Below are 27,919 nucleotides of genomic sequence, written 5' to 3' on the forward strand. Positions count from 1 at the left end.
TATTCTACAATTAAATAAAATAAATAAAAAATGAGTTCAATGAAAGAAAAAAAATTCAATAGAAATTAAAAAAAATCAGAAAATCTAGAAATTTGAATCCGATATCCTTTTTCAGGCTAATATTGGACCGATATTGGATCGGGACACCCCTTCTTGTGAGTGACATTAGGGGAAATGCCTGCAGTGTGTTTGTAGTTTCACCTGTGGCTCATTCCTGAAGTTGGCAGCAGGAGAAACTAGTTTACATGAGCAGAGCTGATTTAACACCCGAGCAAACGTGTGTTAAAAAAATAAAAAAAATAATAAAGAAAAGTTCCTTTGGTTGTAAAATTCACAGTTTGGGTGAGATATTTAACAAAGTCATTAAAAAAGGAAGAAAAAAAAGTGAATTTGTGGAATGTTTTCTATAATTCAATGTCATATATAAACTGGTAAATAAACAAACTCATCCACATCCCTGTGGAGAATCTATTGTAACCAAAACATGACCTTTTCACATGTGACTGAATGCAGTACACACAGTCATCATCATCACTGAGTCCTCTAAAAGATGGTTGACTCCTCCATGAATCAGCAGATCATTGGTGGCGTGGTGTGTGTGTGTGTGCGTGTGTGTGTCACACTTTGCATTAATGATTAAAAGCCTTTGGTGCAGGTGCTCAACCACAGAAACATCATTCCAGCAAAAACTCTACACTCACTGTTCAGGAGCTAATCTGAAGATCACAAACACTTTTGTAATATTCATTTTTATCAAAGGTTCACAAATAGACACATTGCACTTTAATTCACCAAATATTTACTATTTTAGAATTGTAGGAGTCTTTTTCCGGACATTTCCTATTATTGCTTTAAATGTGTTTTTGTGACATTTATGGTCTTCTTTAGTACAATTAATTTACCATTAATGATACTTCTCTTGAAAAACATACAGGGACGAGTCCCTATGAAAGATGTAGCCATGTGTTCATATATTCTTGTGTTACCGTCACTATTAGGGGTGAGTATCGGCAAGGATGTTGCAATACGATACATATCACGATACGATATCGCGATATACTGCTATATCACAATACATAGAGATATTCTACTTAGTTAATATCAAAATTAAACGTAGAGATGAAAAATCAAGTTGCTGTATATGTTCATGAGACGATATTGTTCAGAGAACAAATTAAGTCAAAACTATTTGCTTCAAAACATCCTATTTATTATTATTATTATTATATCTATGGCGCCATCTACTGGTGTGGAGGTGCAGAAGTGGCATAATTTTTAAGGTTTTCATGTAGGAACAGGAGCTGATCAACATGTCCAGTAGTTATGCTGCTCCACTGAGAAGTGATAATGTCTCCAGCAGTAGAAAACACACGACCACAAAAATTGTGAAAAATACAATAATATTATATTCATATTTAGACATGGCAATGGAACTCAGCATCTACTAAGAACTGCACGAAACAACATCAACCACACTGGAACCTTGATCACTAATAATTTTGTCAGCAAAATAAATAATTCTTTTTTCAACCAGTTTCATTGGAGTAAATGTAAAGGAACATTGTTTCTGTTTATAAAGGAACTAATATTAATGTGTCTTAATTAACATTTCTAACTGGCTCATTAGCCATCATGTCCCGCCCCTTTACACTAACTTGTCCTGCTTGAAAAAAAAAAAAAAAAAAAAAAAAAAAAAAAAAACAGCCACCGATTCAACAAAAGCAATTCTGACTACTATATTTTCTATTGTTATTAATATTTGTCTGAATTTTGTGGAAAAAACAATAATTGATGAGTGTTTCATCAAAACAGCAAATATAAAGTCAAACTCACCATTTGTCTGTGGAACGCTGTGGAAAAGCTTTCCTGTAAGACCTGGGTCGACCATCTGTAAACATGTGGAGAAAGCATCAGCGCGCACACACACGCACACACGAAGCTAATAAATTATATCTATTTATCATATATATTGTGACAATATTAAAACAATCATTTTTCACCAAAATATCCTTTTTTCACGTGTCGGCATTTGTTGTTTAAAGAAGTGCAGTAAATATGTAGTTTAGTGCACGTGCACTTAAAATAAAGGCAGTGGCGATCCGTACAGTTGCCGCATCAATGAACCAACATTCTATCCATACGTAGTGCCCCTCATTGGCCAGTTTAGGTCACGTGACAAACGCTAACCCCTCAACTTTACGGCAAACTTTGGGTTCTTTCATGATACTTACCTTTCATGGTTATTATACCTAACCACAAACCCTAACGCCTTGTCTGAATGGAATAGCACCAGGGGTTGTCTGTACGGCTACACGTGGATAGTCACTTTGTAAAATAAATAAAGTGTGTATTTGTACGGTTGCCGTACGGACAACCCCAGGTGCTATTGGTACGGTTACTGAAATCACGTATGTAGCGTCTTAGGGTTAGATTGCAACAATTTTTAGGGTTCAGGGTTAGGTTTCGGGTAAGGTTTAGTCTTAGTCACCCGACCTAAACTGGCCAATGACTGACCTATCACGCGACCCAAAATGGCCAAATGGGGCGCTGCGTACGGATAGAATGTCGGTATATTGATACGGCAACAGTACGGATAGCCACTGCATAAAATAAATGTCAATGACTGACTGAATTACATGAAGAATGATTTAACTTTTGCTTTTGGAACAGAAAAAAATACAATTTTAAATCAGGACCAATGTTATTATCGAATTGTAGAACTTAATGAATCAGGATCGCAATGTAAATCGAATCGGGATAAAAGTGTATCGTCCCAGCGCTACTAATCAAGCTGTACAGGGTTAAAAAGAGGAACTCACTGCAGAAAGTTCAACAAAGAGGAAAAGGCAGCCATGAGATAAGAATGTAATCTATGCAGGATAATCAAACTTCAGCTGCTTGTTTTCCAACATTTCTACAAGAACATGAACTTTGTGAGTTACTTACAGCGTTGACGTGTGAGCTGAAAAAGCCCCCAAATGAAACAAGTCCAGGGACAGATAAGTTTGAGCTTCTGAAGTAAAGCAGGTTAAAACCTCACAGTTGTTTCTGTGACATAATTAAAGCAGAGAGATTAAAAAGAGCCTGTTTGTTCCTCTTCTCTGTCAAACACACTGAGTTAAGCTCCAAAACTCTTCAGTCTACGATTTTTTTCACTTTGTTTATCTGCAGCGCACGCACCCAGGAGGCGTTCAATGACCGCGTCTCAGCTCGGAATTTACAAACACACACATGACGACCGTTGGGGCGCAGCTACAGTCGGGGCCAGGCATTTTTAGACAATATAAAAGCAATTCTGAGCAAGAAGCAGACTGTAAAAGATGAAATAAGGTGGAATTTTACGTCAGTTGAGGCTTGAACTCACAATTTCTGGCAGACGAAACGTCGTCTCCGTCACTGAGTTAATTAGCAAATGAAAACGTCCCCTGTAGCTTCATTAATCGACTTATCCAGTCACCTGTGTGCATTACAGAAGCAGTTAGCGTTTAAAAGCAGATTTCAAATAAAAAAATTCAAATATTGCATCTAGACCACATGTCAAACCCAAGGCCCTGCATCTGATTCGGTCCACTGGAGAAAGTGAAAATGACAGGAAACATGAATCATTGTGTAAATGACCAATTCATTCAGTTGTAAATTGTTGTTGAAAGAACTCAAAATATTTTTTTTGAAAAAAAAATCCTGCTATTTTTCTGAAATTATTCTAAAAAATCTCCCAAAATTTATCACAAAAATTAAATAAATCAAAGGACATTTAAGAATCTGTCACTTAATGCATAGATATTGTTGATGCTTTCCATACTTTGTCTAATTCATGACTAGAAGTGCAAATTTGGGCACATTAATGTTAAAATTGTTTGTTTTCCCGCCTAAAACCTGGTCCCTATTTGGCCCTTGAACTAAAATGAGTTAAACACCCCTGATCTAGACAACATGGAGACAATGGACTTTGATTTATTGGCTCAGTGAGCCAAAAACTGTAATTTGATTGATTTTTGCATGGACTCCAATTGTTCGCAAGAGAGGGAAATTCAAAATGCTGTAAAAAATTTAATTTTTGAGACAAAATTTTGATAATTTGTTTCATTAACATCTAAAACGCAAAAGAACCTTGAAACCTAAAACGTTTTTGCTGTGGTGTCAGGTGTGTAGTTGCTTCCTCAAGGTTTGGTCGATAAGTTTTACTAAAAGGCACAATAATATTCTCAACTTAATGACACATTTGAGACAATTTCATGTTCTCTGTTGCAAAAATGACTGCACACAAAGCAAAACATGTCAGCCATGTGATTATCACAGAATGTGATCTCCACCATACAGAGTGCTCGAGCCCCCTCCACTAGGTCTCTCTATGACTCTAGGTGGAGTCTGTTTGAGGGGTGGTGCCTCCAGAGGAACCACATCCCTTTTCAGTGCCCGGTGGGAGTGATTTTGTCATTTCTGTAGAACCTGATTGACCAAAACAAAGCGTTTTCCACTGTGAAAGTGTATTTGGCGGCACATGTCACGTTGGCTTTGGGGATAAATCGGCCAATCAACACCCGCTGATCTGCTGGTTTATGAAGGGGGTGCGTAGGCTCCTCCCCGTGTCCAGATTACTGGTGGCTCTGGCGGTGGTTTTGGACTTAAACGTCCTCCTTTCGAACCGCTAGAAGTTCACCTCTCTTAAAGCTGTCTTGTTACTGGTTCTGGCTTCGGCCAAGAGGGTCAGTGACATCCATGCGCTCTTGGTTCATCCGTTGTGCGCTCAGCTTTTCCCAAGTGATGCCAGGATCATCCTGAGACCCAACCCGGCTTTTGAGCCTTAGGTTGTGGGCTCGTGTTCTCCCATTGACCATTTCTGCCTCACAAGGTGAGCAGCGGCCGAATGTGTTACGTTCAGTTCGTGCAATTTGCACTTATATGGATATGACGAGGGGCCTCAGGAGAAGCAATCAGACGTTTGTCTCCTGGGCCAATCCCCGTAAGGGGAAGCCTGTTACTAAGCAACGCTGTCACACTGGGTGGTGGAGGCTCTTGCTTTGGCTTACTCGTGTTAGGGTCTGCAGCCACCTACAGGTCTGCGTGCACACTCGACTCAGGGTCTTGTCACATCCTGGGCTCTGTTCAAGGGAGTGTCTGTTCATGACATCTTTGCGACGGCGTGTTGGACCTCACTTCTCACGTTTGTCTGCTTTTACATGCTGGTTGGTTTTACTGTCCTGATGTGATCGGACTTCTTCCCTGGGGCTGGTACCGCTCGATGAGCATGTCTGCACTACGGGAGTTTCCATATCCCATGGTGAGACATCTCATGAAATAGAACTTTAGGTTATGTACAGTATATAACCCCGTTTCTATGAGTAATATGAGTGAGATGTCTCACCAGACAACCCTTCTTGCTCGAACAAGGCGAAAAGGTACTTATTTTGAATGGTGCGTACTTGTCCGCGTTCTCCTTTTATAGGAGGCAGGTCTCCCCCTAACGGATGGACGCAGACAAAGGTTGCATCCCATAGTGAGACATCTCACTCATATAACCAGGGTTATATACATAACCTAAAGTTTTTAGCTTGAAAAATGATACACTAAAGTACATTGCATTCATTTTCTATTAAATAAATGCCTGCAGGAGACTGTCTTGCCTGTTTTGAACCCTTTCAGCTCTCAGTTCTACTTTGTACAGAAGCACATGTTGCTAACCACAACTTTCCACTTCCTTTTTTCTGAAACAATGATGACATGAGACGAGGAGACGTTTCCCCCAGTTTATATGAAGCCAAGATTACAAGTGCAGCAAAAAAGCACAAGGGTCGGAATTTTAACTTCAACCTGAAAAACCGTTTATTAATAGTTTTCATCTTCATTGATCTGTTAAACACTGATCAGCAGAACTCCTCACGTCAGACAAATACACAGATGGGGATTTTATTGTATTTTTTTTTTTTTTTTAAAGGAACAAATTAAACCGCGTCCAGAAAGCACATGGACGAGCTTCATGTGTTTGGTTAGACGAGAGAAACGAATGTGCAAAGGTCATATTAAAGCAATAGTCACTCTGCAGATATTGCACTAGAGTTTACACTGTAAAAGCACGACGCCACACACACCGTTCACAGATTAACAACGCAGGCACTCGGCATCAATGCAGCTACAGCTGGATGTTACGATAGCACATGTTCCACACATAGAGAAAAACAGCTAAAATATACAAAGGCCTCTCCTCGTGGTGAGTTCAAAAGCAGTAAGAGAAAGAAAAGACACGGCTGCTCCCACAGACCTACATGTAATAAACAAAAAAAGTGACTATAGTAAAGCAACGGAAGAGGATTAGGGCCACTGGGAAAAAGAAATAGTCACTGAAAAAAATCAAACAATTGTAGAACACTAAAAATTATATGGTTATGTTTTGTTTTGTGGGGTTTTTTTTGAAAGTCTAGATTTTATTTATTTTTATTGATCATTAATTTTTTTTGGTCAAAACTCTTTTTCTCATTTTAATCCGTTACTAGTTCAGTAACAAAATTGAAACAGTTGAAAATGAAGAAAAAAAGAAAAAAAAATCAAGACAAAAAAATGAAAAAAAAAAAAAAAAAAAAAAAATTAAGACTAAAAATAAAAAATCAAGAGATAGACAGATTATCACTTTACTATTTTGGTAACGAACTAGTAATAGATGAATATAAAAAAAGAAAAAAAAATCTAGACAAAAAAGATAAAGAAAAAGAAAATCAAGACAAAAAAAAAGACCAACAAAAAAGATAACCATGTGATTTAAAAACATGTTTTACAATTGTGATCTTTTTTTTCCCAGTGGCTTTAATCCTCTTCCGTAGATAGCTGTGGAGTGTTGACAAGATGAGAACAAGAAGGATGTGGCAACACTCTCTCGGTTTGTACTTTTAAGATTTTAGAAATGCGACAAATGCATAAAAATAAACAAGAAACCCCCTGAGCATGGTGGGGGTCTCATGTGGCTCACTTCAGTCAGAGTAAAGAATAGAAAATGTGTCAGTTTGGAGCGATGGAGCAGACAAACCCTGGGCTGTGCGGTGAGTTTGTTGGTGTTGGATATCAAAGTGGAAAACCAATTTCCCACAGCTATGCATTAGCTTCATCACTCAGCTGCTACACCATCATCCAAAGTGGGAATGTTGACGAATTCATTTAAATCAACAGAAAATAACGAGCTTTAGCAACTAATATCCCTGAATAGAAAAATGTTTTTAAAATCAGAGTAAAATCCAGAAATTTGTTTAGGTTTCCAGATTCAATAGGTTACACAAACGAGGCCACCTAGTGGGTGTACGTACATGTTGTAGACCAGCTCTGAGGAACAGAACCTGAACTGTGACATTTTTGTTTGAACACAGTTTTTTCCATGATTGTCAGTTTTTCACTGAAGCAAAAAAGAAACCCGGGTTAAATATTTAAAAGCATAGATTTGTCAAAACGGGCAAGGCTGGTTTTGAGATATTTTTACCAACACAACACCAACACGTAGGGTTACAACACTATTAAGTCTCCAGCTGATACTGACACACCACATGGATGTTGAACCTTGGAGGTGAAGAATCATCTCTTGACCAAACCCCATCACTCCTTCAGCCCCCATCAGTCACAGTCCAGAGGAGCCGCTGATCCATGCGCCCACACACTTGGGGCCCCCGTTCTGGTGCCTTGTCATAAGGACCGGACAGGACCCAATGGGACTTTGTAGAGAGCCGGTGGCTGATGCATGATGGGAGTTGTAGGAAAAGCAGAAAGGCAGAGAGAGGCATTGTCCGCATGGACGAGGAAGCGTCATCACATGATCTCACAACAGGAGTTTTGTTTCCTCGCCTGCAGAGTGGACACACATACAGACACACACACACAGACACAGAGTCACAAGGGGTGTGCCATCTAAGAAACCCCACGATGTGATTACGATTAAGGGTGCTACGATTCGATCAATCAACGATTATTATATTAACTCACGCACTGCCATTGACAAACATTCATTTTAAATCCGAACGTTCACTGACATTGACGAATATGTATGTCAGTTGCGTTTTATGACTGGAGTTGGTAGGAGACAGTGTGACTGAGTTCTCCTGTGAATATCAGGCATGTACTATGATGTAGTGACCAACCGGTGGCAGCAACGCACCTTTGGATGAGAAATCACCCGTGATCAACAGATGGAAAGGCGTTTACGAGACAGAAAATGGCGCTACGAAGGGATATTGTGAATTATCCAGCAGCTCAAAGCAATTCAGTCTAGCAGAACATGTGTGGAACTAAGTAGACTATTGAGAATGTTGTGACGGTGAGAGAAAACAATCAACAAGCCTTAAAGTCACTGACAGACTTTTTCAGAAAAGGCCTGTTTTCTCAGCCTTTTGCTCATAAACTGGCGTTTGCATGAAACTGACCTATATTCAACTGCTGATTACGGAAGAACAAATAAGCTAAACACAATTATTTTTTCTGATGAAAGTAGAGTTTATTCTTTTAGAATCTTGCAAAAAATGGCACTATGAGGGGAGATTGTGAATCTCAGAGCAGGAAACAATCTATAAATAAAAAGATTCTGATGAAAGTAGAGAGTCTAATTCAGATTTTAGATTGTCATAGTACAAAATATTCTGTGGGTCTTTAAAAATCAGTCAAAATGTTCTAAAATGGCAGGCACTGAGGGGGATAGCTGTTTTGAAAATGGCTCGCAGTGAATGAGTTAAGGATTATCACGATTTTTTTATACATCTTTTTTCCTTTTCATTACTTTTTGGTTATTTCATAACTTTTAAACAAGGTATATGTATTGGTATCCATTCATTAAAGTAACCAAACAAATATATCACTATTATCTGTATTTATATCAAGTCACAAAATCCAACATTTACAAAAGAAACACAAATATATAAAAATAACTAAATTAGCTTGTTCAGCTAATTCAATCTGATCGAACACAAAAGCGTATTCTGTAAAAATAAATAAAGACTTCCAAAAGAACGCAATCAATTATTAAATCATGGCAGGGAATGTACGTGCTGAGACAAATGTGCAGCTCTTCATCATTATTGCTGTCTTCACTTTCAAGTTGTTGTGTAAAAAAAGGAGCTGGTTAACATGCTTCCACTTCAGTGTGCTCTGCCGCCACTTTCATTCCGTGAGCAGCGGTCGTGTTTCTGTCATTTAGTTATTAGAAAACACAATCGATTTTTGAACATTATGAACTGCTATTGAATCTTCATGTGTCGAATCACGATTAATTCAATAACCAATGAATTGGCACATTTCTATGACACACATACGTTACAGACCAATCAGTGCTTACGGTCTTGTAGAAAGCTTTGGATTGGGTTCCCAAGTGCTCCGACTTTGCCACGAGATCATCCAGTTTCTCTCCTCTTTCCAATAGACTCTCCATGGTGTGATGCTGCACAAAGCAAACATGTCAGTATATACTTGAAATGTTCACTAAATGTATAAAATCTTTGTTACACAGATGCAATAATAATAATAAACCATGCAATAATCGTAGAGTGTGATAACTTCGACATTCTGCATTAGATGTATCTTAAAACTGCGGGAGGTAATCTTTCTTTTATCAGATAGTGACAGTTTCAGTTTCAAGATGATTTTTTTTTAATTAAAAGTGTTTCTCTCAAATCTGCCCCTTTAGAGCATCAAATCTGTCTCGCTCAAGAAAGTAGAAATGATAGAAGAAACATGAAACATTTTGTAAATGACCAACTACTACAGGTGTAGATACCTCAGTGCCTCCAAGTACAAGAATGTTTACAGAGCTCAGTTTCCCAGTTTTTATATCACATGACAGCAGCCATTTTTAATCTCAAATTGTTTAAATAACTCTGGCAAATTTTCTCAAATTATTCCACATGAAAATTTTCCCAAATCAGGGACACTTAAGTGAAAATCTTGAAGGGACTGATATACTCACATTCTTTATTGTTTATATATCATTTATACATTGAAGTGCAAACCAGGGCACATTAATGTTGCATTTGCTCTTTTTCCCACCAAAAATCTGTGGCCCATTTAGGCTTAAACTGGTCCGTATTTGGCCACTGAACTAAAATGAGTTTAACACCCCTGGTCTACAGCAATAAGTGCTACAAATATCTGTGGGTGAGAGCGATGACTTACCAAAATGACCTTTGTCTCATCCAGCTCTGCCTGTACTTTGGTCATTGCGTCTGCTTCTCTTGGGTTCTACCAAACCAAAGCAACCAATCAGAGTGCTGCATTAGCATTTCATCCCATTCAGACTACATTTTTTTTTTTAAAGGCATAAAGACAGCAACACATTTGTCTGGTCCTTCATTTAATGAGTGTGACCACAGTGCAACAAACTCACCTGGTATTTAGAAAGATAAATGTCCAAAGCTTTGTAATTAATGGTTTCAGGTTTCCCAGTGGGCCAGTCTATACTGTCCACTTGTCTAGAAAACTCCTCCAATACCTGCAGAAAGGAGGAGGGAAAAAAAATGTAAGAGCACACACATTGTATTCTATATTTAGAGCTGCAGCGCCTTCATTTCTCACCTTGTCGAGCAAAGTGAAACACACTCTCTGTGGATACTCAATGTCTGCAATGACCACAGCACTTAAGTTGTCGTTCCTCACATACACATGGCACATGTATTCTGCAGGAGGAAGAGGAAGACGTTCAGCATGACTTACAGCATGTTGATGGAGCAGAAAAACAGGTCTCCAGAAAGGAAGAATGTTTCTATGATAAGCTTGTATAATGCAAAGAGATAACACATCAATAAATGTTCCTAATTAATCTATGAGCTGATTTATTGGATTGTATTAATCTGTCTTTAGGGGTTTACAGTTAATAAAACATGATCTTAATAACATCCATTAGTCCATTCTTACCTTGTTCTTTGATAGAGGCACGACTTCCTTGAGATGAACGTTCAACAATCAAGGCACTGGTGAAGGTCATGAACTCCTGAAGACTAAAACAAACAGACTTCAGAATGTGTGTAAAACAAGAGCACTCAGAAATAATGTTATGTCTCATTTATTCAGACAACTTTTTCCAGGAAATTTACTTTACTTTCCATGAGTTCCACACATGCTCTGGTCGAGTGTGCGCTGCTGGGAACGTCAACTCTTGTACGTAGCGCCATTTTCTGTCTCGTAAAGGCCTTTCCTCCTCTCCTTCTTAAAGGCTGGGATACACTGTGCGATTTTTTCAATCGTTGCACTCAGCTCCAGCTCAAACTGTGCGACTCAGACGCAGAGCCCAAATGTGCGCAGCTCACGATTCATGTTCTCACACTGTACGGACCGACACTCTGAGACAATCTGACTGCTCACACTGTACGTCCATACACGACACATCGGGTTCTTGTTTCGGGAAATGCAACGTACAAATTAGAAGAGAACACTGAAGAGTCGCCATTAAAACAGATGAAGAAGAAAAACCCGGAAGTGGAAAGAACATACATCGTGAGCTGCGCACATTCGGGCTCTGCATCTGAGTTGCACAGTTTGAGCTGGAGCTGAGTGCAACGATTGAAAAAATCGCACAGTGTATCCCAGCCTTTAAGAGGGAGAGGAGGAAAGGCCTTTACGAGACAGAAAATGGCGCTACGTACAAGAGTTGACGTTCCCAGCAGCGCACACTCGACCAGAGCATGTGTGGAACTCATGGATAGTGTGGCGATGGTGGGATAAAACAATAAAAAAAAAAAAAAAAAAAACAGGGAACGCAGTGACACACTGCATGTCTGGGAGGAAGAGGAAGTTGCGTGTGTGCAGACTGACGGGAGAGAAACTTGGAGGAAGGGCAAAATACAGTAAGAAATCCATTCAACTCTGACCCAGATAAATAAATAATAATAATTTTGCCATCAAAAGCCCTGTGTCAGTGTATTTTTGTTTTATATAAGGAAACAATGTTCAGATGTTAGAGTTGTCACTAAAGCAAAAAAAAAAAATAGCTCTAAAGTTTTTTTTTTTTTTTTAGAAAAAGGCTGTTTTCTGAGCTTTTTGCTCTGAAACTGAAGATTTGTATAAAATTGCTCTATTCAATGGCTGATGATTTCAAAAGAACAAAACGAGCCAGAAACAATTTTTTTTTTTTTTTTTTGATGAAAGTAGAGGCTTCAATCATTCAGAATCTGTTATCAGATTTCAGATAGTCATAGTAGAAAATATTCTGTTGGTCTTTTAAAATCAGTCAAACTGCTCAAAAACGGCTGGCACTGAAGGGGGTAGAAAATCTGAAAATGGCTGGCACTGAATGAGTTAATAAATGTGCTTGTGTAGCCTTTTGCATCAACTAATTTAACCCAGAATTGTCATTCTGGTCAGACTTCATTTTGAGAAAAAATATCAAGATTTGACTTTTGGTCCATATCGTCCAGCCCTAGTTCCGAGTGCAATCGAACGCAGCATAAACCAGGGAATATATATCTGTTTACTGGACTCAAATGTAGGTGAGGTTCAGGTCAGGAAGGTTAGATGATCCCAGATTCATCACCAGTCAGACGAACCTGGAGCGCTGGAAGAAATTGAAGGAGGAAAGGTCGTAGGCCGCCTTCAGAAGGTTGGCTTTGGTCGCTCCTTTGTGAAGAACGCTGAGGCTGTAGAGCTTCATGTCGCCTGTTCTCCGTTACTCAGTCACTGATGCACACAGAACACAAGCAGAGTCACATGAGGATTTATTCCAGCTAATCTCCGTATCGCTGTTATGGTTTCACTGGTGACCGTGTGCACTGGAGACCCGCTTCTAACTGTGTCCCTGGAGATGAACAACTTAGTCAGTGTAAAACTGTTGAATGTCGCCATGACTAAACAGGTTTAACATGACAAAGTAAGTCAACATTACCTTGCGACGTCAGCTAGGTAAACTCCCCTGTCCGACACCATTTAAAACGGACACGAGCTGACACGTAACACGGGCTTACACAGGAAAGTGAGAATTATTTAACTTTACTTAAGTTGACACTTCAGTAAGAGTAACCATGCAGGTCTGTTAAAGTCCACGGAGCTTCTAATACTTAGATTGGCGTGTTAACAGATACAAAAAGACCTGTATATGCAGTATAAGGGGTATTAAACCGGGTTTCTTTACCGCTAGCCACCTATGCTAACAGGTCTCCGGCAGGCCTTGGTCGACTTACCCTCTGCTAAACGTCGGCTTTCCGTCAGAACCAATAAAAACACCTTTTTAGCTTTTGTCAAATATAACTACGATGTGTTCTTAAACAAAGAAAGCAGCTTATGCTGACTATTAATTAGCCCCACAAGCACTGATCAACAAACACCACGTCACTGTGCTTCCCCGGTACGACTTCCAAATCATCCCGGGTGAAACAAAGACACGGAGCTGTTTCCTGCACTTATGCTGTTTAGTGCAAATATTCACAACTTAATATTGTACAAAATACAACATAGTCACATCTTTAAAAATAAAATGTATGATCCCCTCGAGATAAAATGTAAAAAGTCCATACCTGTCAAGTTTTGGATTTGAAAATAAGGGAAATTTTCTGGCGCCCACTACCAGTCGTCCCACCCGCCCAACCAAGCTCCAGTATCCCTTATATTTTAAGACAGGTGTACAATAAATCTAAAATAACCACTTACTAAATACAATTATATGATTAGAGTCTGGTAGGTCGACCTTTATTAACAATAAAATGCTGTGAACATTCCTACTAGTGCTGGGCAATATGGACCAAAACTCATATCTCAATATATTTTCTCAAAATGGTGATATACAATATAAATCTAGATAATTTTATCTGACCAGAAATTCAAAAGGGTTCATACTCTAGTGGTCATTAATGTTAAAATAATTTGAGAAGATTTGGATAAAAAATATTCAAGATAAATTCATTCAAATGTAAAAGTTTGCCCTGATGGTGGCGCTACAGAACAGGTGAAGGTTTCATTATCATGTTTAGGTTTTCAACACATAAACAAAGTGTCTGACACTAAAACTTGGTCAAAAAGTTCCTGGAAATAATTTCCTGGAGGCAAATATTCCTTCAGTCAAATTGACTCCAAGGGTAAAATGTGTTGGTAATATTTGAGCATAATAGGAGGGTTAATAATTGTTGTGTTGTAAACACAGATTGATAAAGATTGATTGTATAATCTAAGTCTCTCTGGTGAGTGTTTAAAGAAGGCCCTGACTGGTCAAGCTGTACTGTAATTAAATATGTCTCAGGCTGCACATGAATACTGGACGAGTATAGACTAGTACAGTGCCCGTCAGAAATATATGCATTCATGTGGGAGCATAAGGAGTATATTTGCAGGTGCAAAATGTGGGTAAGATTTTCCTGGTCTAATTCTATGGGACATGTGCATGACTTCATCATCACTTTTACAGTATATACTTTTGTTCGGTGTATTTTTCTGTAACGTATGTTTTTTTGAGTCATGTGTATTTGTGTATCTTTCTGTTGTGTTTTTGTGCATTTTTTGTATAATTATTGTTTTTGTTGCCATTGTATTGTGATTCAGGATCATTTTGTGTAACTATTTAGTTTTGTGTATTTTTTGTATGAATATTTAGTTTTGTGTATTTTGAGCCATTTTCATATTTTTGTTGTATTTTTCTGTAATGCATGTTTTTTGAAGTCATCATTATGTGTATTTTTTATCTTTCAGTTGTCTTTTTGTGCATTTTGTACAATTATTGTTTTTTGTTGCCATTTTAGTGATTCTGGAGTCATTTTGTGTATTTAGTTTAGTGTATTTTGAGTCATTTCCATGCTTTTGTTGTCGTTTGGTGTATTTTTCTGTAATATATGTTATTTGGAATCATTTTGTGTGTTTTTGGAGCCTTTTTGTATATTTTTGTGCATTTCTGTTGTCGTTATCCTGTATAAATATTGTTTAGTTGCTTGTATTATGCCATCTGTGCATTTTTTGTATAATTATTGTTTTGTGTTGCCTTAAGTAGTGTCATTTTGTATCTTTTTTGTGTGTAGTTTTTTGCATTTCTGTTGTCTTTTGTGTATTTTTTGTATAAATATTTAGTTTTGTGTATTTTGAGTCATTTTCATATTTTTGTTGTTGTTTGTAGATCTGACTCAGAGCGTAACACTACAATCACTACCACCCTATGGACGGATGTCGTGACAGACTGTAACCGGACTAAATGGTGGCCCACAAAAGTGAGCACGTCAGTATCCTTCGCGCAGTGCTATGTACAGTATGTATTTCCTACAGTCTATGTATGTACCGGCGAAGGCCCCGCCCCTCTGTCTCATGTTTATAAAGCAGCATATAAAGCTGCAGTCAGTTAGTGACGTACCTGCTTTGAAATATTATTTTCTGCTGATACTAGTGTTTATTCTGAACAGTAAACCTCTTTCATTTATTATCAACTGTGTGATTTGATAACATTAATTAGACATTTCTTAACTTGTAAGGATTCTTTAAAACCAGATGTTATTAATTATTATTTTATTTTATGGACTTAATTCAAGTGGAAGGAACTCTGTGATTGGTTTAAACCCCATTACCTCCACAACCTGCAGACAGGTTAGCTCCAGCTTTTTAAACTTACTTATTTATTCTCTTTGTTTACTATTACTACTTTGTTCAAGACCACTTACACTTTGAGTTTGTGATATTTAATTTATTCTAGATTTCATTGTAATTTCAATATTTTATGTGTTAATATAACAACTACACTAAAAATACATGTTTTATGTCATTGTTTTAGTTCCTCTGTAAAAGATACAACAAGGACACATTAACAGGAGGAAGGATTTAAGAAGGTGCGCTAAAAAAGCAGTCCAAAATATGTGCTTCAAAACAGAAAAATAATCGTGACTCGTCAACTAATTGAAAAAATAATGGATGGATTAGTCGGCTACAAAAACGATCGTTAGTTGCAGCTCTAGTTAAATGTACAGTCATTTAAAATACCAGCACAGTGCTGTAGGAAGTATGTATTCATGTAGTTGGAGCTGTAGTAGAGTTGTTAATTATGGCCAAATGAGTATGTGTTTGAAGGTTGGATGAGCAAAGAGGAAATTAGCGCATTGAAGACAATTTAATATGGGAAAAAAAAAAATCCAAAATGTTTGGAATTTTTCACAAACTTCTGTTTTTGGTCCCTCGATCAAAAAAGTCAAACTACAACTAAAACTACAACTCCAGCAACGATCTTGGATGTGTTAGTACAACAACAAAAATCATAAATATGTTTAAGTTTATATCTCAATAGTACATTTCTGTCTGAACAAATCAATAATAATGCATAGATCGTATACAATTCACTGTTATTATGTCTTTGTATGAACTTGAGGCAGCGCATCGAAGGCGGCACCAAAAAGGCGGTGCAGCGAAGGCTCCGCAGATTGACGAAGGCGGCGCAGCAAAGGCGGCGCGGCAAAGGCGAGGGCCGTTTCTCTCCGCTTGCGGCTACATTTTCATTGTTGTTGAGGGTTTTTTGAGTGTGTGTATATTTATATACAAAAGAGCATATGTCAGAATGGAAAGAAATAAGATGTGTTTCTCTAAATCTGTTTCATGTTATGTAGAGCAGGAGATCATCCGTGTATGAAGTTTTTGTCTGTAACAAATGTCTGCATTTGTTTGCAATGTCTGAATGTAGGTTAGAAATGGCAGAGGACACAAAATCAGTTTTATTGCAAAAACAATAATAAATCTGTCGAGATACAATAGATTGCAATCAAACACCTGTTAGTTTTAAATGAGGATATCTGGATTTTCTTGAATTATTGCCATTGAAAATGTACCTTTTTGTAAAAGAATTGAAATAATGATGAGGATTTTTCCAGTCACATTTAATCATTATTTTAGTTAAATCTGTCTTATAAATTTAGCTCAAAATGATTGTTATTTTTCGTGATGTTTTAGGTCTACCAGATGTTTTGCCAACCAAAAACATGCCTCCCTCAATTGCTGTTTTCTCTGGCGATCTTGCTCCATTTAACAATTTTATTCTGGTCACTTAACTCGGCGTAAGTAAGTGTTTTCCATGTCAGAAGTGTGTCTGTAATTCATTTCCCAGGCCACGCATTGAAATCATTTTGGCACAGAAACCGCAACAGCTGTAGCAGCTTCTGCTGAGAGTTCAGACGCACCAGGAGAGAAAGTAAAACATCTTTCTCTGACCAAACTGTGCAATAACTCTTGGGGTTGACCTAAAAACTGGACATTTGGTTTTTCTACCAAGAAGTTAAATTTCCATACATGGAACAAAGTTTTTGGATTAAAAGACTTTGACTTTTTTTTTTTTCTTGGAGTGGATTTTGGCTAACACGTTCAATGAATGGAAAAGAACTGGCACAGAAGATTCAACATCTTTACAAGAAAAATATTCCAAAATAATATTTAAACCATATGCATTTCTTTCATTGAGCTTCTTGAATGAAGAATATTATTATCAAATATTAAGAGTAAGATGAGTAATCCAAGATTTTTTATCACTGTTAATGAGCCAAACCATTAAAGCATTATTAAGTCAAAGTAGATCATCATGTTTAACTTGAATAATACAAAATTTAGGGCAGATTACCATTAAGACCAGAGCAAGTCACAAGACAGGAAACGACTGAGGAGAAAGGAGCAACTTCTGAGGAGCCCTGATGGTCAACGGGACACACAGGAAGTAATCCAGTAATCCTCGTTGTGGTACGATGGATAAGGTAATCTACTCTATCTATCTACTGTATCGACTGTATCTATCTATCTATCTATCTATCTATCTATCTATCTATCTATCTATCTATCTATCTATCTATCTATCTATCTATCTATCTATCGACTATCTATCTATCTATCTAATCTATCTTATCTATCATCTATCTATCGATCTATCTATACTGTATCTATCTATCTATCTATCTATCTATCTATCTATCTATCTATCTATCTATCTATCTATCTATCTATCGACTATCTACTGTATCTACTGTATCTATCTTATCTATCATCTATCTATCGATCTATCTATACTGTATCTATCTATCTATACTGTATCTATCTATCTATACTGTATCTATCTATCTATCTATCTATCTATCTATCTATCTATCTATCTATCTATCTATCTATCTATCTATCTATTTATCGACTATCTACTGTATCTACTGTATCTATCTTATCTATCATCTATCTATCGATCTATCTATACTGTATCTATTTATCTATCTATCTATCGACTATCTACTGTATCTACTGTATCTACTGTATCTATCTTATCTATCATCTATCTATCGATCAATCTTTACTGTATCTATTTATCTATACTGTATCTATCTATCTATCTATCTATCTATCGACTATCTACTGTATCTACTGTATCTATCTTATCTATCATCTATCTATCAATCAATCTTTACTGTATCTATTTATCTATACTGTATCTATCTATCTATACTGTATCTATCTATCTATCTATCTATCTATCTATCTATCTATCTATCTATCTATCTATCTATCTATTTACTGTATCTATCTATCTATCTATCTATCTATCTATTTACTGTATCTATCTATCGTATCTATCTATCTATACTGTATCTATCTATCTACTGTATCTACTGTATCTATCTATCTATCTATCTACTGTATGTTTATAGGGGTTACTGTATATATATATATACGTATCTCATCCATCTGTGATGTGATTGGATGCTGGCTTTGGTTCCATGTGACAGGTCTGTGTTGGGAGGTTTTCCACCTCATGGCGTTAATGGTGATGAATGTGTGCTATACATTCCTGGATATGCATCCATCGGCTGGGCTCTAATGCTCAGTTTCTTACATTTTCTTATTTGAATAATGCTGCTGTGCATCTGAAGAAGTTGAATTAGTGAGCGACAGCTGGAGTCCATCAGGCAGGTTACTGAGCAAACAGGGCACGAGGTTAAATTTAGCGAATGATCAGCCATTGACGAGCACATGGTTCACATTCAGCTCTTTCTCTTAATGGATGCAAAGTAAACTGAGCTTATCCTGTCAGCTCTTGACTGGTTATCTCTGTTTGCCATCCTCAAACCTGTAAAATGTCTTTGTAATGGAAAATAAATGATGTCAGAGCACCAGGGTAACATAAAGCACTATTACAGTTCTGATGTTTACCAGCAGTTTTAGATTGAATAGACATGTTTTAAGGATAGAGGTGAACAAACTGATGAGTGGGTCATTAGGACCAGAGTCACTGGGGCAGAGATCACGATGCCTTCAACTCTACAGTCAGATCTAAAAAAAAAAGCCCCTGACCCCTGATCAGGTAAACTAACGGAGCTGACAAGATCAAAAGGTCTTCAACTGCAAAGTATTTAAGGGTATTCACTTCTGTAATGTTTCTAAATTTAGACACTTTTTTTTTTACACATCACTCACTTTTGTTAATAATTGTGCATCATGAAGTGATTGTGCAGCTTTGTTATTTGGATTAGTACTGCTAAAACATTTTAATCCTAGCAAAGAAAATAACACATGAGAAGATCAAAGTCATTTTTCAGATGGGCAGATGAAAAAGACAAACTAAAAAGAAGGAAAGCTTTCTGTACAACTATTGTTTTAGAAATATGATCCATTAAAATGATATATATTGTTGAGGAAAGCAAACGTAAAGTTAGTTTTCATTTTATTTATTTTCTTTCATTTTTTGATAATACAAAGTTATTTTTAAGATTATTTTAAGTGTGAGTGAATGTTTATATATATATATATACAATATGAAAGTTTGAATATATGTAAAAAAAAAGTCTGAATGTATATAAGAAAAGTTTATATATTTATGTATCTCTGAACTATATATAAGACAGGTTTGAATATATATATATATGATTCACAAATTTCAAAAGGGCAATTTGCAAAATTGAGCATTAGATAAATGATGAAGATATGCTGATAGTCGTGCCCTCAATAATTAGTTTATTGTCACTTGTATATGTGTGGGCGTTTTTGTCTTATAGGTCCAGCCCACTTTACTCGTGCATATCATATAGCAGGTGCATCCAGGTGTTCTCACATCTCACTTACTCCACACACACACATACTCAGCAAACTCTTACGCACACACACACACACACACACACACGTTTGTTTAGATAAACCTGTGAAGATGCCATGTATCAGCCCGATGCCTTGTAGCTACAGCCCAATGATTGACAAAATCCTGACGGTGAGATGTGACTTTTGTAATGAGCAATAATACAGGAAAGAAAAGAGTTTGTCTGAGTTTTTGTCTTATTTATTTTTGTGTATTTATATAGTCATCTTGTGTGTTTTTGTTGTTATTTTGTATATTTTTCTGTCATGTGAGGGTTTCATTGTTGTTTCTGTTATATTTGTTGTCATTTTGTGTGGTTTTGGAGACATTTTGTGTATCTTTTTTTGTTATTTGTTATATTTTCTGTCATTTTATGGATTTTATTGTTGCGTGTGTTTCTGTTATTTTTGTTGTCAGCATTTTGGAGTCAATTTGTGTAATTTTGCTGAAATGTTATATTTTTGGAGTCTTTTTTTTTTTTTATTATTATTATTTTTTGTGTTGTTTTTTAGTTGACACTTTCCAGAATTGTGGGTATCTTGTGGCACTGATATGCTCATTCTAATAAATGACCAAAAACTCTTTATAAAACACGTTTTATCATCCTTACATTAGCAATGGAGCCTTTTCTGCCTTTGGTCTCTGCTGCACTGCTGTAACTCTGACAGCAGGATGTACTGTATGATGGATGTACATGTCTAGCTCATATATGTGTCATGTGATGGTCAGGTGGAGCATATCCTGTCAGAGTTCAGGCTGAATAAAGAAGAGCTGAAAGAGATCATGGAAAGGATGCAGCGTGAAATGAAAAGAGGGCTGCGTTTGGAGACCCACGAGGAGGCCAGTGTCAAAATGCTTCCAACATATGTGTGTTCCACTCCCGAAGGATCAGGTAAATACACCTAATATGAATCATTATTATAATTTTAATAGTACTAATACATTATATTTTGTAATATCTGTTGTAATAGAGGTGGGTGATTTCTTGGCTCTGGATCTGGGGGGAACAAACTTCCGTGTGATGCTGGTGAAAGTGGGTGAGGATGAGGAGGGGAGCTGGAAGGTGGAGACCAAAAACCAAATGTATTCAATCCCTGAAGACGCCATGACGGGAACAGCTGAAATGGTAAGTCTTCCTCATTGTTTGTACTACATGATTTTAAAGTGTTTACCTCTCTGTGTCTCTGCAGCTCTTTGACTACATCGCAGAGTGCATGTCCGATTTCTTGGAAAAACACCACATCAAGCACAGGAAGCTTCCTCTGGGCTTTACCTTCTCTTTTCCTGTGCGGCACGAGGACATAGACAAGGTGTGGTGCATGGATATGTTCAAAAACATTTTAGACGTTTAAGAAAAGGTCACAATCTCTCTCTGTCAACAGATAACATATAAATATATCAAGTCTTAGTTCGTCTTTAGAAAGAAACGTGTGTTGTCTCACAGGGAATTCTGCTCAACTGGACCAAAGGCTTTAAGGCTTCAGGAGCAGAAGGAAACAACGTTGTGGGTTTACTCAGGGATGCCATCAAAAGACGTGGAGTGAGTAAAACCATTTTTTCAAATGATCAAGCCAACAACACAAGTTTGCAGCAGAAGGTGAGGTAAATTGTCCAGCATGGGGGATTGATTTGTCAGTTTCTTATAACTTGTTGTCAGGACATTGAGATGGATGTTGTTGCCATGGTGAACGACACAGTAGCAACAATGATTTCCTGCTACTACGAGGACCGCAGCTGTGAAGTGGGGATAATTGTTGGTAAGAATTATGAATAGACAAATGTGATTATTATTACTACGCAGGGGTGTGATGATGAGCTCAGCATGTGGTCTGTGTGACGCTGTTTATCCAGGGACAGGTTGCAATGCGTGCTACATGGAGGAGATGAGGACAGTGGAGCTGGTGGAGGGAGACGAGGGTCGGATGTGTGTGAACACGGAGTGGGGGGCGTTCGGAGGCAACGGGGAGCTGGAGGATTTCAGACTGGAGTACGACAGAGTGGTGGACGAGATCTCAATAAACCCTGGACAGCAACTGTGAGTTAAAAAGGCTCAACACAGTTCAAACAGGATGGAGCTCCAAAGCCATCATTAGCATATACTGTTCCACGTTCACATTTGGAGGAAAGAGTCCTAATATATCCTTCTCAAGTAGAAGTACTGTTACTTGATTGAAATTGTACTTAAGTACATTTGTAGCTGTCTTATGTTTTTTGGAGTACATATCTGTATTTGTGTTGTCCTTTAGTATGTTCGAGTAATTCTACTGTTATTTTGTGTATTTCTGTGTCTCTTTTGGATCTGCCAGTTGCTCACGTCTATTTTAAAGGGTTAAAATTACATTTTTCTACACAGATCAGACTTCATCACATCACAGGCAGAAGTGTAGAGAGTACTGATATATCCCACTCAAGTACAAGTACACGCAAGTCATACATAAAAAACTCAAGTACAAGTAAAAAGTAGCTCAACTAAATAGTACTCAAAGTAAAAGTTACTAGTTACTTTCACACCGTATGTTTATTTTTGGTAATACATCTTGCCATGGATCCCTTGCATACAGTAAACATCTCGTGATATAAAAAGCACAATTGTAACTTCATTTTTTTTTTTTTCCCACAAAGGCATCTGTATAAAATAAAAGGTTTTTCAAAATGTACAATTCTTTATAAAATAAAATAACACCAATGAATTTAATCAAAAAAAATAAATAAATAAAAAATGATCCGGCTCTAAGTATAGCTACATTTATGAACTCTAAAACAGTGCCTTGCCAAATGTGCCATGTGGGTAACAACATATTAGGTAGAAACCCAAACCTGAACCATAGGAAATGGCTGGGCTTTGATCAGAAATGGAACATAATGGAAAATAACTTCCATTCAATGTTGTTTTGATGCGGTGCGTTACGTTTAATCTGACTGGTCAGCTGTGATGTGATGCATTTGATTGTTGTTTGGTCATTTCATTTTTTGTAGTTTCACAATGTCCGTTGATCATTTTAAAACAAAAAATAATAATTTACGAATTAACGGTTGGGTGTAAAAATGTAATGAATTATTTTCCTTCTTTGAAAACATACTTACAAGTAAATTTACTGATTTAGAAGTAGCAATAAAAAGCAACTCAATTACAGTAACGTTCACGTGCTTAGTGGAGTGGTTGGTCACATCAAAGGTGCCACTCTTGGCCTCCTTTGCTCTTTTGCTGTTATTTTGCCCCTTTAATCATCACTTTGGGACGTGTCTCACCTGACTCGTTGCCATGCTACCAGCTGTTTTTCCTCAAACTGCTTTTAAATACGTCAGCACCCAGCCAGTATGTGGGGTGGTCAGATTAATGACAGCACCCATGAGCCTAATGACTGTTTGCCTAACGCACTATGGCACCCGTTTCCCACAGACAACAAAGAAAGAGCCTCATTTATCCCTTCCTGACCTTTTAGTCCATGATGATATTTCCTTTGTTGTTTTCTCATCTTGTTTTGTGAGGTATGAGAAGTTGATCAGTGGGAAGTACATGGGTGAACTGGTGAGGCTGGTTCTGGTCAAACTGGTGAATGAAGACCTGCTGTTTAACGGAGAAGCATCAGAGCAGCTGAAGACACGAGGCAGCTTTGAAACACGTTATGTTTCCCAAGTGGAGAGGTGAGAATTAGTATACACCATAATAAATATAATACTGTTACACGGGTTATGGCAGATGTCCTTGAATGGGAATTTATGCGCAAAAAAAAGCAGCTTATGTACTGACGAAATTAACAATAATTAAATAAATAATAAAAACTAATAACAGTTTTTTTTTTACAATAATATTGATTGACTATGTATATTATTGTTAATAATCATATCATTATCTTATAATTACTATTATTACTACTACTAATAATAATAGTAATGATAATAATAATTATTATTGTATAATTACTACTACTGCTACTGATGAAATTTACAGAAATGAAATAAAATAATAAAAACAATTTTAAAAAAAATAATATTAATACATATTATTGTTAATAATTATCTTATTATCTTATAATTACTACTAGGACTACTACGACCGATGGAATTCACAGAAATGAAATAAAATAAGAAAAACTAATAATAATTTTTTTATAATAAAATTAATTTGTATATCATTGTTAATATACATATTATTATCATATCATCATATAGTTACTACTACTAATTCTAATAATAAAAATTCCACCCACTCCCTTTCAAACACAAAAAGTATGTGTATGCAGTAATATATGTAATTGTTTTTTTTCTGGAGGAAAACCATCTGCATCAAATCTTTTTTGTATGGTAATATTGTTTTTTGAATTATTGCATTTGTTTGAAATTTATTTCATAGTTTATTTTGAACTTAATGAGGAAAAAGAAAAAAACAAACATACATGTATATGTATACATATTCACAAAAATAAAAATATATATAATGGTAGGCATTTGCAAATAGCTATTACAACATTTTTCTACTACTGTTCATCCTTTCAAAACCAGATTTTGTTCGAAAAGTGTGTAAGAAGAAGTTAAAAAAAACTTATCTTGTCCTACGACAGCACTGTTCAGGTCATAGCCAATAATATCCCAATGACATCATGAAAAATGAAATTAAAAACAAAAACAAAATGACATATCACTGGATGCACAGTAAGCATGATGTTATTCATTTCCCGCTTATTCTGTATCTGTTTAAAATGTCAGTTTTAAAACCTGCCTATTGTTTTACACCATTTCAATCCATCACTGCAGTTGTTCCATAATTTAGCTCCTTTTATTGAGACACAGTGAATATTCATGTTGGTTCTCACTGGTTGTATTTTGAACATGAATATTCCTGAAAAAACCTTTAGACACTGTTCGGTAATAACTGATTTTTAACTTTGTGCATAATTGGGATAGTTTTGTAGCCAACCAGATCCTTACATTTGAATGTATTTAAGTTCAATGAAGAACTGGTGTTTTTGTTTATCATTCTTATTGCTCTTTTCTGTAGGATGAAGATGGGCTCTGTATTTGTCTTGTATGCGTTCCCTTACACCTACACACAGTAATTCATGTATGGGAGTATGAGGAAGCAGTACAAAATGTATAATGAAAATGTATTTAAGAGATATTTGATTTTATATAAAATTACAACTGGCGTAGATATGTTTCCCTTGATGTAGTTAATGTGTGATTTCCAGCCCAGTTTCTCATCACTATAACACCAAGACGTTTGATTTCAGACACTTTTTCAATCTCTACTTCATTTGTGAGCTTTTTGGTTGAGGAAGTTGAACGGTTTCCAAATATTATACATTGTGTTTTGTTTAAATTTAGTGTTAGTTGATTCAAATGATGCCCTGTGATGGACTGGCGCCCTGTCCAGGGCGTACCCCTGCCTAGCGCCCAGTATGAGCCGGAGATGGGCACCGGCAGACCCCCGCGACCCTGAGAAAGCGGGTCTGAAAATGGATGGATGGATGATTCAAATGAACTCTTTCAGCTCTTTTCCTACGTCATCCAAAAGTTTTTTCAAATTGTCCTCACAACAGAACACATTAGTATCATCAGCAAAAAATATAAACTTTAATGTATCAGAGGCTTTACAGTTATTTTTTATAAACAAAATAAACAACAATGGTCCCAACACTGAACCCTGAGGAACCCCACACGTTACCTCGAAAAGTTCCTACTTGTACACATTAGGTCAGCTAAAATAAAACAGTATATCTATCTAACAATTATTGTTATTCTCTTATAATTATTACTACTACTCATAATAATAGTAATAATTATTTTTTTTTTTATTGTAAGTAATATTATCGTTGTTGTTATCTTATTATTTTTATTCATTTAGTTTTTCTGTTATTTTAATATCGGCAGAGTTCATTAATCATCTCTTTGTCATTTCTTCCAGTGACTCTGGGGACAGAAAACAAATCTACAACATCCTGTCCTCCCTGGGGGTCCTCCCATCAGAGCTGGACTGTGACATAGTGCGTCTGGTTTGTGAAAGCGTCTCTACTCGTTCTGCTCACTTTTGTAGCGCTGGTCTCGCTGGTGTCATCAACTTAATGAGAGAGAGACGCAGTCAGGAGGTCTTAAAGATCACCGTGGGAGTGGATGGATCTGTGTACAAGCTGCACCCATGGTGAGATTAGAGCTGTGTGTGGTCAATTACATTATTCAATTACAATTACGGCTTTAATTATCCATGTTCAATTATGATTATGGTGACTGGGATTTTTTCCAATTACATTCCAAATTCAATTAATGACAATTACTGAGCCTGAAATAAATAACCCCATAAAACTTAACCTAAATCTGCTGTACAGTAAAATATGCTAATACATTTTTTCTGAACACGTTTCTCGTCTCTTGAAGTGACAGGTAGTGGGAAAACTTCATCTGAAACATATTTTAATAATGACGTATAGTGCTGTCAAAAAAAATTATGCTCTGTAATTAATTCATCTCTAAAAATGGTGAGAAAAGTCCTCAACTTGAGGTATTTTTATTTGAATTAATTATATTATTGTGGCAGATCAAAAGATTGATATATAACAAAGTAGCTTTATAAAGTGATATATTGTTTTTAACAGACTTGAACGCTGTATGTGATAATAGTCCCATGAGGGGAAAATATTGTTGTGTACTTTTGTCAATCTCCAAATAATAGAAAACACAAATGAAATAAAAAAATCAGGTCCATATGTAGTGTTATACGTTAGCACATTAAAAACAGTAAGAACACTTTTCTGAGCAATACAATTAATGAACACGGAACTTTTCCTTCCTTCAGACAATAATATTTATCCAGTGAGTTTGTTCATTTGTCAGTCATGGACATTCATTTTGGCTCTGAACCCTGACATCTTGTCAGAGAAAGCTGCAGCTAGCACTGTCTGAGTGTCCGCGTTAGCTGTCCGTGCTAGCTGCTACATGTTTAGCAGTGAGATGGTAGCGGAGGCTGCAAAAGCTCCGGTGATCGGCAAACTCTTTCTTGCACAATTTGCACAACAATGGGCTTTTGTTTTCCATGTGGTGTTTTTATCAATGCTGAGAAGCTCGATAATCTCCCTTTTTGTATTCTATCAATATTATGGTATATGTTGTACCGGGAACTCTTGAAATGAGAAAGGTTCTGCGCTGTTTGGAGTGCAAAAAACAACAAAACAATTCATCAACGGTTTTTTTTAGTGCGTTATTTTTTCCTGTAATTAATTACTCGCAATTAAAGTGACAGCCCTAATTATGTATGTGTAAGCCGTTTCCCCACATTTAATTAAATTGTAATTGACAGTTTTTTTTTATAGAATTGCCATTACAATTACAAAGTCAATTATCAGAACTCAATTACAACTCAATTATGATTACAACAGCAACTGATTATTTCAATTACAATTACATTTACATCATCATTGTCATTAATTACGCAATTACAATTACAATTGACCCCGATGCTGGTTTCCAGTAATTTACGCTACTGACTGTTTTCATGTCTCAGTTTCAGGGACAGGTTCCATAAGATGGTCTGGGAGCTCACACCGTACTGTGAGATCACCTTCATCCAATCAGAGGAGGGCAGCGGCCGTGGAGCAGCTCTCATCTCAGCAGTGGCCTGTAAGATGGCTGCATGTCTGCTGGCCCAGTAAACCGCAATGAATGCTGGGACGTCTCCAATCAGGACAGAGAGAGGAAGAAAGCTTGAACTCTGCTCAGTCAGTGTGGACGACCTGACACAGACACACAAAGTGCAGCAGATCTGCTCTGTTTATGGTTGAGACGTGTTACGTGTGAGACAAGAAAGGCAGCAAACGACTTGGATAGTATTTTACAACTTCAACGCTTGCAAAGTTAGAGAACTGGTTGTGTTTTATTATTTATCTCCACCTGATGGGATGGAGCACTGGAACGTGTCCAAAGGCT

At 36.8% G+C, this 27,919-nt stretch overlaps 2 protein-coding genes across 2 annotated transcripts; one reads left to right on the plus strand and one right to left on the minus strand.

Annotated features, from left to right (window-relative positions):
• Window positions 1-6,613: 6,613 nt before the first annotated feature.
• ykt6 (YKT6 v-SNARE homolog (S. cerevisiae)) lies at window positions 6,614-13,305 on the minus strand. Its single transcript, XM_028457600.1, has 8 exons — window positions 13,131-13,305; window positions 12,501-12,630; window positions 10,873-10,955; window positions 10,534-10,634; window positions 10,346-10,450; window positions 10,135-10,200; window positions 9,302-9,403; window positions 6,614-7,821 (listed from the first exon to the last, which is right to left on the minus strand). The coding sequence occupies exons 2-8, from the start codon at window positions 12,602-12,604 to the stop codon at window positions 7,786-7,788; spliced, it is 597 nt and encodes a 198-aa protein (XP_028313401.1). The 5' UTR covers window positions 12,605-12,630; window positions 13,131-13,305; the 3' UTR covers window positions 6,614-7,785.
• Window positions 13,306-20,092: 6,787 nt separating this feature from the next.
• On the plus strand, window positions 20,093-27,715 carry gck (glucokinase (hexokinase 4)). The gene is made up of 10 exons (XM_028457517.1): window positions 20,093-20,134; window positions 20,732-20,894; window positions 20,974-21,128; window positions 21,193-21,312; window positions 21,447-21,542; window positions 21,660-21,759; window positions 21,854-22,037; window positions 23,492-23,647; window positions 25,908-26,141; window positions 27,498-27,715. The coding sequence occupies exons 1-10, from the start codon at window positions 20,093-20,095 to the stop codon at window positions 27,643-27,645; spliced, it is 1,398 nt and encodes a 465-aa protein (XP_028313318.1). The 3' UTR covers window positions 27,646-27,715.
• Window positions 27,716-27,919: the final 204 nt, after the last annotated feature.

This window comes from Gouania willdenowi, chromosome 9 (genome assembly GCF_900634775.1).
Source record: "Gouania willdenowi chromosome 9, fGouWil2.1, whole genome shotgun sequence".
NCBI lineage: Eukaryota > Metazoa > Chordata > Actinopteri > Blenniiformes > Gobiesocidae > Gouania > Gouania willdenowi.